The sequence below is a fragment of the Panthera pardus genome, unplaced genomic scaffold (genome assembly GCF_024362965.1).
Source record: "Panthera pardus isolate Hobbes unplaced genomic scaffold, ASM2436296v1 HiC_scaffold_7, whole genome shotgun sequence".
Classification (NCBI taxonomy): domain Eukaryota; kingdom Metazoa; phylum Chordata; class Mammalia; order Carnivora; family Felidae; genus Panthera; species Panthera pardus.
Genome location: NW_026527002.1, coordinates 8,200,884 through 8,213,145, shown reverse-complemented (window position 1 = coordinate 8,213,145; position 12,262 = coordinate 8,200,884). Strand labels below are relative to the sequence as shown.

At 42.1% G+C, this 12,262-nt stretch overlaps 1 protein-coding gene, 1 long non-coding RNA gene and 1 other non-coding gene across 3 annotated transcripts; all 3 read left to right on the top strand.

The window, feature by feature from the left end:
* The first annotated feature begins 1,299 nt into the window (after positions 1 to 1,299).
* RPS20 (ribosomal protein S20) lies at positions 1,300 to 2,646 on the top strand. The gene is made up of 4 exons (XM_019421303.2): positions 1,300 to 1,437; positions 1,646 to 1,745; positions 2,051 to 2,124; positions 2,431 to 2,646. Exons 1-4 carry the CDS (start codon positions 1,435 to 1,437, stop codon positions 2,611 to 2,613), a joined length of 360 nt encoding a protein of 119 aa, XP_019276848.1. The 5' UTR covers positions 1,300 to 1,434; the 3' UTR covers positions 2,614 to 2,646.
* On the top strand, positions 1,917 to 1,980 carry LOC128775376 (small nucleolar RNA U54). The gene has a single exon (XR_008420106.1). It is a non-coding gene; the product is annotated as a small nucleolar RNA U54 (small nucleolar RNA).
* Positions 2,647 to 8,521: 5,875 nt separating the features above from the next.
* LOC109250301 (uncharacterized) lies at positions 8,522 to 11,987 on the top strand. The gene is made up of 2 exons (XR_002072978.2): positions 8,522 to 10,254; positions 11,254 to 11,987. It is a non-coding gene; the product is annotated as an uncharacterized LOC109250301 (long non-coding RNA).
* The last annotated feature ends 275 nt before the right edge of the window (positions 11,988 to 12,262 follow it).

Here is a 12,262-nt window from a genome sequence, read left to right as displayed (position 1 = left end):
TTCTGCTGTAAATTCTATGGATATGTTTGTGTTTTTTTTTTTTTTTTTTACAGCCAATGGATGCCATTTTAGAATAAAATGAACTAGAAAGGTACAAATTTTAACACTGAAATTAATTGTTAAATGGCAGAAAAACCTAGTATACATATTTTTGTGAGTCAAAGAAAGCCAGCTAGTAGCTCTGCCCAGTTATCACCAAATAAGTAAGTTAATGCTGTTATTTCATGAAAGTTTCAAACATCATTTCCCTTCAAGGAACAGAAGAGAAGGGCTCAAGAAGGAGCCCTAGCTGGAGGGGTCAGAGCTCTGCCCACCAGTTCAGTGTGTCGGAGCAAAGAAGTCTCATGCACCCAACAGTTCACCTGTAAAATAACGAGGTTATTTACCCTTCCTTCTGCCCTGCACCAAAACCCACCGTCCCTATGTCGTTCTACTTAACCACTCTGCCATTTTTCAGTACACGTGTCCTCGTTATGCTCTCTCTCCTGGCTACCCAAGTCAGTTGACCGCTCTTAAGTTTTTCCACTGTACTTTGTCCCATACACTCAGGCGATCTCGAAGGGTCTTTTCCGATGTTACTTATCCGAACAGAGAGGGGATACATGTTTAGAGTTAGGGAGAGAGCCTGGGTCGCCAGGATGGGCCTCTGGAGGCACAACACGCTCCAGGATAATCCCAGCAGCCAGGCATCACGTTCCCGGAGGGAAAGAACCCAAGTTCAGGTGCTTTCTAGAAACGGATTACATGCTTCTACCGGTCTGCGAAGCCAGAAGGCAAAGTATCACGAAAAGGTATTTCAGGCTATGAAAACAACGGCCTACTCACTTTAAAAACAACACGCCCAGCCTGTCAGTCATTTTTCCCAATATCCAGGTGAGTTACACTCAGAGATGTTACCCACCTGCTCAGAGAACGAGTGATTCGGTTTGTATGGGAAGAAACATTTGCGCTGTAAAAACCACAGGCGTCGTTTTGATTTTGCAGAGACCAGGGGCAGGGGCGCCCGGCAGAGGAGTTTCTCAGGTTTTAGATCGCAATCTCCCGGTCATCTCTCCCAGGCGGTTAAAGGACCGCGGTGGTGACAGCGCTGGCGTAGACGCCACCTCGCGGGGCTCTGACTCCTCCCGGCCGAAAGGGGGCGCCCGCAGCCGCACCTTTCCCGCCAGCTCGTCGGGCGCTCCAGCCCCGGCTCGCGCAGCCGCCTCCGTAGCCCTGAGGGCAGTTCCTCTTCCGGGGCAGTGCGGAGACTCGTGCGGGACCCGGATGCAGACGGGAGCGCAGCTATATAAGTGCCGCGCAGGCCACAAGCCCTTCTCTTTGAGGAAGACGCGGTCGCGGCCGGAGCGGTGCTTTGGAGGCCCCCGCGCCTGCTCCTGACTCACCGCTGTTCGCTCTCGCCGAGGAACAAGTCGGTCAGGAAGCCGCGCCGCAGCCATGGTGAGACGGGGGGCGGCGCCGCGCGGTTCGGAACGTGGCGGGACTGGGTCCCTTGTTGGGACGCTTGCCGGGCTGGGCGGAAGCGGCGAAGGCGCGAGCCTCGCTTACCCGGGAAAGGGGCTCCTGAAGTGGTGGAGGAGCCTGGGGAGACGCGATGCAGCGTGTTTCTAGGCTTTTAAAAGACCTGTGTTCATCTGTGTAATGCTAGGCTTTTAAAGACACCGGGAAGACCCCCGTGGAACCGGAGGTGGCGATTCACCGAATTAGAATCACTCTAACCAGCCGCAACGTAAAATCTTTGGAGAAGGGTCAGTACGGTGGCTTTGGGCAAAAAAATAAAATTAAATTAAAAAAACGATGAATTTGACTTGTTGCTGTTCAGGATCGACTCGGAAAAGTCAAGTGACAAGTTGTTTAACTTGCAAAGGGAAAATGAGAAGGATCCCCCCCTTAACTGTTGGTGCCTCTTAAATCCTTGTTGGCGATGAGGAAACAAGTGTGTTGAGTTATGATGATAGTTTTATACGCTATTCTGAGCCAGCATCAGTTCAGGTTTCTTAGGGCTGCTTTGGCTGTTTGGGACGAACTGAAAGATGCTTTTGTTTCCCTGTAGTGTGTGCCGATTTGATCAGAGGCGCCAAGGAAAAGAATCTCAAAGTGAAAGGACCGGTTCGGATGCCCACGAAGGTGAAATGAGTCAGAGGGGTGGGAAAACCACACAACCCGAGAGAAGAGCGGTTAGAGTTTGTCCGCGTTGAGTACCGGGTGTTTACAGGTCGCCGGGGAAGTTTTGCTCTTGGTTCCTGGGTGGGTGCGGCGCTCGCAAGGGCACCGGGTGGGCTGAGTGGACACGGACTTGGCCTTGCAGGTCGGTGCCAGGAGAGGGGTGATGCCCCGGGGAGTAATCCCAGGGAACGGGCGCAACGGTCTTCTGCATGTTTAGAGAGCAGCGTAAAGCCATAAACGCTTGGTTTCCTTTGTCTTTTGTTGCAGACTCTGAGAATCACTACAAGAAAAACTCCTTGTGGTGAAGGTTCTAAGACTTGGGATCGTTTTCAGATGAGGATCCACAAGCGGCTCATTGATTTGCACAGTCCGTCTGAGATTGTTAAACAGATTACTTCCATCAGTATCGAGCCAGGAGTTGAGGTGGAAGTCACCATTGCAGATGCTTAAGTCGGCCTTTTAATAAATTGGTTATCAGTTAAATCTCGTTGACTTTCATTCGTAATGCCATCAGATTTTAGGAGTATGCATTTGTGCCACGAAGTTTAGTCCATCTTGCAGGTGGACTGGCCAGAATTAGGTGAATGTCCTGGGGTGGTCTCGCTTGTTCTCATTAGGCCTCTTAGAGGCCACTGAAGCCCTTCGCACTTGACATCACTTGAGAACTGCGTTGTGTTCACGCAACGCGTGACTTCTTCAGGATTGACAAACCTACGGCTGCATATTGGAGCTTTTTCAAAGGATGTGTCTGGATCCTACCCCCAAGTTCTAAATTGATGGATCACAGGGTGCTGCAAATCTAAAGTTTCTGGGATGCAGCTATGACTTGAGAACCTAATGTATTCTGGTGGGTAGGTAACATGGGAAACAGTTCTGCCAGTTAACGTTACTCCTCCTGAAGACCAGGCTAAAGAGTAAACAGATGTTTTGGGAACATTTGCGGTTTTGCAGGCAGGTGTTTTATATTTTAGAAGAACGGGTTGAAAAAAGTAAACCTGGCACTTGTTACATTTAGGTTATACCTATAAAAGTATTTTATATACCATCCTTGGAGTTTTGATTTGATATGTAGACCATTTAACATGGAGCTATGCTGACATGTAGTTTATATATAAATACTAGTTAATTTTAGGAGTGAAAAGCATGTCCTGTAGGCCAAATTTATTTAGCCAAACCATTATTGGCACAGTAATGGATAACGTAGCTATCAGGCTCTGTTAGTGCTTTATTTTCTTGAATGTGTCTCGGGAAAATGCGGATGTTCCAGTATTGAGATTTTTTGCTTTTTGAAACTTAGATGGATATCTTCAATAGGTCTAGTTTTCTAGAGAAAATTGCCAAAAATATTTTGACAAAAGTAAACATTTTTGCAAATTACAAAATGCCCTGAAAGTCATCGTGATCGTATTTGCTATGCTTACTAGGGTAACAGTGATGAGATTAATGCCTTTCCTCTAGGTTTGGGCTTAGACCTTCACTTTGCTGCACTATCTTGTCCACTGTCTTCAGTTAACTATGTGCGTTCAAATTGAACTTGAGCTCAGATTGCTCTATACATCCAGTTGTGTGCTAGATACCTGTGCACCTCCCAAGCTCAAACTGGACATGCCTAAAATGGAAATCTCTCCCTGCTCAAAACCCCTCTTAGACCTCAACATTTTGGACTGAAGGGATTTGAGTGGAACTGACAGGAACGAATTACGCCAAGCTGATGAACTCACAAATTCCAGTAGTTTAATTAGTTTGGGAAACTAAAAAATTCAACTGTAACTTTAATAAACGTTGGCCATAAACATACTACTTGAAGAATTAAGCAGGGAGTCTAGTTAAGGTTCCTGGGGTAAGCAAGCAGTGAGTGATCCATTCTTTACAGAGAGGCTGGTGTTCTTGGTTTAGAAGTGAAGGAATTCTTGATCAGAAGCCAAGTAGTGAGCCCCTGACCTGTCCTCTAACCCAACTTGAAGATTTCTCTACATTGGGGACCCCTGCTGAGAGCTGTTTACTTACCAGTTAAGATCATTTTAATATTCAGTACCTGGTAATGTGTGGCCTTCACACAAATACCTACAAGCTTGTTTTGATGATCAAAGTTGCAGCATAGAAGTCTCTGGAATATACTCAATATCCTGAGAATTGTTTGAAAAACGATCTTCTGTGAAAACATTGAAGTCATTTAGGACTAAAGAACAGGTTGATTGTGAAAAGTGTGCCTCAGTACATCGGAAGATGTTGAAAACAGCTTTATGGCCTTCACGACAGTTGTGAATTTTAGGTGATGTGCCAGAGTAACTAATACATGAGCCTTTGTGAAGTTTCCCACTCAGTTGGAGCGGTCTTTAAGTTACAGCTATTTAGCCTGTGATACAGCCAAAACACAGCACTTAAAATTTGGGGAACTGCTGTCGTCTTCCATTCCTCAAACATTTAAAAACATCTGTAGTACTTGGAAACAAAACCCATGCAGGACCTTGGGGTATTTAGTACTGACCTAAAGATAGGTTAAATAGTGGTCGTGGTGCCAGTGAGCCTTAGAGGCCAACTTGTATGGATTAGGGATGTAAAGAAACACTGGAAGTTGGGAGTTTGGATTTACAGAGTACTTACAACTGTGAGCTGTAAACATAAGGCAAGAGAAACCACCCTGGCTGTGCGTTTGCTGGATCACATGTCCTCACCTGACATTCCTAAGTGCAGGTGTACAAGCTCTGTGGCTATAAAGTGAACAGGCAAGAGAATGTAGAAGTAGAAATTCTTGGCCGTGAGCAGTCAGATCTGCTGCAAACGTCATTATTTGGATTAAGTGGGCTTGATAAGATACTGCTTTGGGACTCGTGCAAAACAGTAACTATCTCAAGACCATATATGGGTGTTCCTTTCTCCAGGGGCTATTTTCCAACCAAACCAAGTCTGGCTCGCTAAGGGCATAGATTTCTCGCGCCTGGACCTCGATTCCCAGAGGGCAGGGTATGCTGCTGGTCAATGGTGTTCGGTCAAATTACGCTTCATTAGAGAAGTACACGTCAATCCCCAGAGGCGTGGCCTTTCTAACCATCCTCCTTCAAAAAAGTGAATGTGTAGATCTAACTATACTGGAGAACCTGGCCAGGCCAAAGCTTTATTTTTTTGAAAATAAGAGGAGCCAAATTAATTTACTTCATTCCAGGAATAGTATAGTTCATTATATAGCAAGTTCAACTTTTAGAACGAGAGAAGTGAATCCTTCCGTACATTTTGTTCTGTAAACTGCCTTTTTTTCTTTACATAGAACCTACCCTAAGAGGTATTGTTAATATTGTATTATTCAAAACTTTTCATGTACATAAAAGTGTATGTAATCATAATCTACTCTTTATATAAAGTCTATCTTTAAAAAATACAAATGAGAATACTTAACGTAAATTATTTTTATCATTATATATCTGGGATAAGTTCCTATAGCAGCACATAACCATTTCTTTTAATGAATGTTGCATTATATGGATGCACCTGAATTTAGTTAAATAACCAGGATTTATTTAATAATTACTCATTTGAAGAATTAGTCATTTATTTAAGAACATTTACTATATTCAGGTATGACTTTGTCTAAGTCACTTTGATTCCACCTTGATTCCACTCTTAGTCTACGTTTTCACATAATTATGTGAACTATTGGAATCTTAATTCAGATGGTTTTCAGCCAGTTCTCGGGGTATTGAATGTATTCCAAAGACTTCTTTGCTGCAATATACGTCAATCATCAAAACAAGCTTGTAGGTATGTATACAAGAGAAGAGATAAAAGAGAAATAGATATTTCTGCCCTAAGATTCCAGACTTTTTAATTTTAAGTTGTTACCAAATTGGTGCCCTTGAGTGATTACACCCATTTATATTCCTACTAGTAGTGGAAGTGCAATAACGTCCATCTGGTGGACAAAAAAAATGTATCAGTGTTTTATCTCTGCCCTCCATTTGTTGAGTTTCTCTTTCTGGGGCTCCTGGTGATTGGGTGACCTGGAGGTCCTGTATGTCTGTTAGCTTTCTTTCACAGGCTCTTTTAGTCTTTTTTAATTTCACAGTGTGGGATTATTTCTTTGACTTTCTCATCTAGCACTTTTGTTTAATTTTTCATTTTGATAATCTTGAGGTTTTTTTTTAACTCCTCCGTTCTGGTAAATTTCAAACATAGAAGTAGAGGGAATGGTATAATGAATCCATTCAGCTTTAAGAACTGCCAACAGTTTTCATGTATAACTTCATTCTCTCCCCCAACCAACCTTCAAATTATTTTGAAGTTAATCCCAAACAATATATTATTGTATACACACATTTTTCAGTGTCTACAGGACTCTTAATTATTACTTTGTAATTATTTACCTTGTTTTTTCAGTTTAGTAGTGTTAAGTGTGTTCACTTTGCTGTGCAACAGATCTCCAGAAGTTTTCCATCATGCAAAACAAACTATACCCAGAGTTTGACTACTTTAGATACTTCATAGACATGAAATCCTACAGTATTTCTCTTTGTGACTGGCTTACTCCATTTAGCATAATGTCCTTAAACTTCATCTTTGTGCCGTATGACAAAATCTCTTTCCTTTTAAAGGCTGAATATTTCATTGCATGTACATACCACATTTTATTCATTTATCCCTCAATGAACATTTGAGTGGCCTCCACCTTTTGACTATTGTGAATAATGCTGCACTGAACACAGGAGTATTAATACCTCTTGCAGATCTGGCTCTCGATTCTTTTAGGTGAATACTCAGAAGTGGGATTGCTGGATCATATGGCATAACTTTGTATTTTTCATTTTTTAGGAACCTCCATTACATTTTCCATAGCAGCTGCACCATTTTACGTTCTCACCAAGGGTTGCAATGTCTCCACATCCTCGACAACACATTTTCTGTTTTGGGTTTTTAATTTGTTTTTTGTTATAGTAGCTATCCTAATGGGTGTGAGGTGGTACCACACTGTGTTTTGATTTGCATTTCTCTAATGATCAGTGAAGTTGAGCATCTTTTCTTACACTTGTTAGCCATTTCTGTATCTTTTGAGAAATATCTATGCAAGTTATTTGTCCATTTATTAATCAGGTTATTTATGTTCTTATTGGGTTGTAGGAGTTCTTTCTATATTCTGAATATTTAACTCATTATTAGTTGTGCGATTTGCAAATATTTTCTCCTATTCTATAGGTTGCCTATTCACTGCTGATTGTTTCCTTTGATGTGCAGGCTTTTTTTAAGTTTGGTACAGTCCCATTTGTCTGCTTTGCTTTTGTTGCCTATGCTTTTGGGTGTCGTATCCAAGAAATCATTGCCAAATCCCTTGTCATGAAACTTTGTTTTCTTCCGGGAATTTTGTAGTGTAGGTATTAGTTTAAATATTTTTCTGTGTGAGACAGAGCGTGCGTATGTGCAGGGCAGGGGCAGAGGGAGAGGGAGAGAGAGTATCTTAAGCAGGCTCCGTGCTCAGTGCAGAGTCCAATGTGGGGCTCAACCCCACCACTGAGAGATCATGACCTGAGCCAAAATCGAGTGGGATGCTTAACTGCTGAGCCATCCAGATGCCCCTAGTTTAAGTCTTTAATTTTGAGTTAATTTTTGAATATGGCTTCACAGTTTTGTATGTAGATATCCAGTTTTTCCAGCACCATCTGTTAAAGAGACTGTCCTTTCCCCCGCTGTGCGTTCTTGGCACCCTGATTGAAAATCATTTGACCGTACACATGAGGGTCAAGACATCCTTGCATTCCAGGAAAAAATCCCTCTTGGTCATGGTGTGTAATCCTTTTAATATGCTGATGAGTTTCGTTTGCTACTATTTTGTTGAGGATTTTTGCATCAGTATTCATCAGGGATATTGGTCTGTAGGGTTTTTTTATTAAGGTATAATTGACATATAACTTAATAGTTTCAGGTGTGTAAGGTAAGATTTAATATTTGTATATATAGTCTGTAGTTTTCCTGTAGTGTCTTATTGGAGTAATGCTGTCCTTAAGAATGAGTCTGGAAGTATTCCCTTCTCTTTGGTTTGTTAGAGGAGTTTGAGGATTGGTGTTAATTCTTCTTTAAATGTTTGGTAGCATTCCCCAGTGAAGCCATCTGATCCTGGGCTTTTCTTTGTTGGTAGGTTTTGATTACAGATTTAGTCTCCTTACTAGTCTGTTTCAAGTTTTTATTTCTTCATGATTCAGTCTTAGTACGTTGTGTATTTCTAAGAATTTATCCATTTCCTATGGGTTATCCAGTTTGTTGGCATGTAAGTGTTCATAGTATTCTCTCATAATCCTTTTTGGAGTTTTTAAAAATATTTATTTTTTATTTATTTATTTATTTATTTATTTATTTATTTATTTATTAATTATGAGACGGAGTCGGGGAGGGGCAGAGACAGGGGGAGACACAGAATCCAACACAGGCTCCAGGCTCTGGGCTGTCAGCCAAGAGCCCAACATGGGGTTCAAACTCACAAACTGAGGTCATGACCTGAGCCAAAATCAATGCTCAACCAACTGAGCCATGCAGGTGACCCAATCCTTTTTGGTTTTGTGGCATTAGTTGTGATGTCCCAGGTTTCAATTCTGATTTTACTTATTTAAATATTTTTTTCTTTTTTTGAAATTAATCTAGCTAAAGGTTTTTAAATTTTGTTGATCTTTTCAACAATCCAATTCTTAGTTTTGTTGATACCCTATCGGGGTTTTTTCTATTCTCTATTTTGTGTATGCTCTCATCTTTAGTATTTTCCTCATGCTAACTTTTGAGTTTCTTTTTCTTTCTCTAGTTGAGATGTAAAGTTAGATTACTGATCTGAGACTTTCTTAATGTAAGCGTTTACACCTATAATCTTCCTTGTTGGTACTGTTTTCACTTTATCTCATACATTTTGGTGTGTTGTGTTTCCATTCTCATTTGTCTCCTGGTATTTTCTAATTTCCCTTGTGAATTCCTTGACCAAAGAACTTGACTAAATTGGTTTTTTTGAATTCCAGAAAGTTGAACTTGCAAATCTGTTTCCATTTTCTTTGTTATTTATTCCTTGGTTTTCCTCTATGATAGTTTCAGTGAGGTCTCTAGGCAGAGATGAAGCAACTATCTGTGCTCAGTCTGCAACCCTGAGCTGAGATTTAACTGATTCTTAACGTTTCTTGAGCATCTGTTTTATATAGATAACCCATATAGGACATTTGTCATTAACAAGAACGGTAGAGTGGCATTGTGCTGAAAGGTAGGGGCTCCTGAACCAGACCATCTGGGTTCTAAATTTGGCTTTTCTCTTTTCTAGCTGAGACTTTGGTTAGGTATGTTCCTTACATTCTTGTATATGAGTTTCTTCACCAATCAAATGAGAATACTAAAAATCCCTTATGGAGTTATTCAAAGATGAAATGAGTTAATATTTTTAATGTACTTAGGTGAGTGATTGGCATAGAGTAAGAACTATTTCAATATTTGAAATTGAATAAATTTGAATTTCAGAAAATGAAATGCATCTGAGAATGTGGCCCCTTGAATTTGTCTCACTCATACCTGGTACAGAGTTCCTCGAATACAACAAGATTTAAAACATTTTTTTTTTCTGCTTAGAGGTCAACTAAGTTGAGTGGTGACAATTTTTGCACTTAAGTAGGTAGTTAATAAAAAAAACGAACTTAAGTAAGTTTGAATGACTGTGTGTATCTCTGACAAGATATACAGGCGTCACAGTCGCGACTGAAAGGAAATCACAGAAAGTCCGACTAACAGAGTCAAGAGGCACAACCTGGCCAAGGGAACACTCAACGAAACAGATTACAAACGTTTGTTTCCTTCATTTTTATTAACCCTTGCATTCGCACAATATTTCAGCCAAAGCTTGAGGAAAGTAAGAACCCGACCTATTGAAAGCTCAACCAAAAGACTAATAAAATAGTCAGCCAAAGATACAGTTCTACAAAATTGCAATATTTTTTAATGTCTGTTTATTTTTGAGAGAGAGAGAGAGGCAGAGTGCAAGCAGGGGAGGGGCAGAGAAAAAAGAGGGAGACACAAAACCCGAAGCAGGCTTCAGGCCCAGAGCTGTCAGCCCAGAGCCTGACGCGGGGCTTGAACTCGCAAATGGTAAGATCATGACCTGAGCTGAAGTCGGAAGCTCAACCGACTGACCCACCCAGGGGCCCCGGCAATATTTTTTAGAAAGAACTTTTGACATTGTTTTCCTGTAAGCATTTGACAGGTGTTTTTTTTTTTTTTTTTTTTTTTTTTTAATTTTTTTTTTAACGTTTATTTATTTTTGAGACAGAGGGAGACAGAGCGTGAACAGGGGAGGGGCAGAGAGAGAGGGAGACACAGAATCTGAAACAGGCTCCAGGCTCTGAGCTGTCAGCACAGAGCTTGACGCGGGGCTCGAACTCACAGACCGTGAGATCATGACCTGAGCCGAAGTCGGACGCTTAACCGACTGAGCCACCCAGGCGCCCCTTGACAGGTGTTTTTTAATCACTCAGTATTCATTAGTCGTTCACTTACAATTTGGCACATTTGCATTATGAAGCCTCAAGTGTTTTCATTTCTAAAAAGGTCAGCACTGTGGGCTTAAGTCTTTTTCAAAGATAAATCCCACTAAACTTTGCTTTACAAAAAAATGAAAGAAGACCCACAAGAGCAAAACTGAGGAAGGAGAAATCAACCATTACACTAAATCCAGGAAGACCGATTTATCGCAGTTCAGTCCTTTGTTGCCACGATGCCAGAAAATGAGGTTGACACATGTTCTTTCAAGATTCTTCTTGTTTTTCTTTTGAAATAATCTCGAACTTACAGAAAAGCTGCAAGAACAGTACAAAGAACATTTTGTCAACCGTTTGGGTAAAGGTGGTCGACATGACACTCCATCACCCCCAAAAACACTTCAGTGTATTGTTTCCGGCACAAAAATGCATTCTCCACAACCATAATACAGCCGTTAAAATGAGAATATTCACGCTGATAACGTTAGCTCCGTGCAGTCCTCACAACTCCTCCAAGTTTTGCCGGTCGTTCCAATTTTGCCCCTTAGAGCACAGGGATCCCGATAACAGGCATCCCACTGAGTTAACAGATCTTGTGTGTCTCATTTAGCCCGGAACGGTTCCTTGGTGTCCCTTTGACCGTCATGCCCCTGACGCTTCTGAAGGTTCCAGGCACCGAAATTTGGATACTTTCCTTACCCCACGTGGGCTGCGGCACCTCATTCGGGGCTGCCTCCTGCAAGCGTGCCCTCCTGCACGGCGACCCCCCACTTGGGCCGGACGCCCCAAGCCCGGCTGCCCTTGCCATCGCAGTGACGCCACCTCACCCTGCTCGGGCTCCGGCACCCTGGCACCGGGGCCCCCACCCAGGCAGCACCCCTCACCCCACTGAGGCGACAGCACCTTGCGCCAGGCAGCCCCTCCACGGACACCCACCTCACCCTGCTCCGGTGCTGACAGCCTGCAATGCGGACGTCGCGGCGCCCCACTCCCCGGGCGGCTGGTCTCACGCAAAGGCTGACTTGCTCAGGGAGAGAGGGATCACGGGAAAAAGGACAAGCTTCGGATGGTGTTCAGAAACGCGTCTTAGTATCTGTAGGTGAGTCGTAGCCGAACCGGCTGACGAACTGAAGTCCTTTTAAGCAGAAAGCACAAACCGTAAGCACAAAAGTGTTCTCATTTACATCATGAATCCCAAAGGAGTATTTTGAAGTGTTAAAACGGATGGTCACATTTGACTGTGATTATTTTAAAAACATGCGCAGAGAATTCACTCAGTCTTCAACATTTTCTATGTATACACAAAAATGAAACCAATAAAAATTATCGTATAAGACATTTAAATTCGTAAGCTGTTATTATATAATTTGGGTTCCTGTTTTATAATGATGTGTTAGTGTTCTCCAGAGAAACAGAACCAATAACTTCTATATACATGACATTTATTGAAATATATGAAATTTATTGTAAGGAATTGGCTCATGTGATTGTGAATGCTGACTAGTCCCAAGATCTGCAGGGTGAGTCAGCAAGCAGAGACCCGGGAGAGCCAGTGGATTAGTTCCAGTCTCAGTCCAAAGGCCGGAGAACCAGGAGCAATAACGGTATAGTTCCAGTCT

What these genes read in the sequence shown, in the direction of transcription:
- RPS20 (XM_019421303.2), top strand. An exon ending in CGTAAAATCTTTGGAGAAGG is followed by an intron (nt 1,746 to 2,050) that starts GTCAGTACGGTG and finishes GTTTCCCTGTAG; the next exon opens with TGTGTGCCGATTTGATCAGA. An exon ending in CGGTTCGGATGCCCACGAAG is followed by an intron (nt 2,125 to 2,430) that starts GTGAAATGAGTC and finishes CTTTTGTTGCAG; the next exon opens with ACTCTGAGAATCACTACAAG.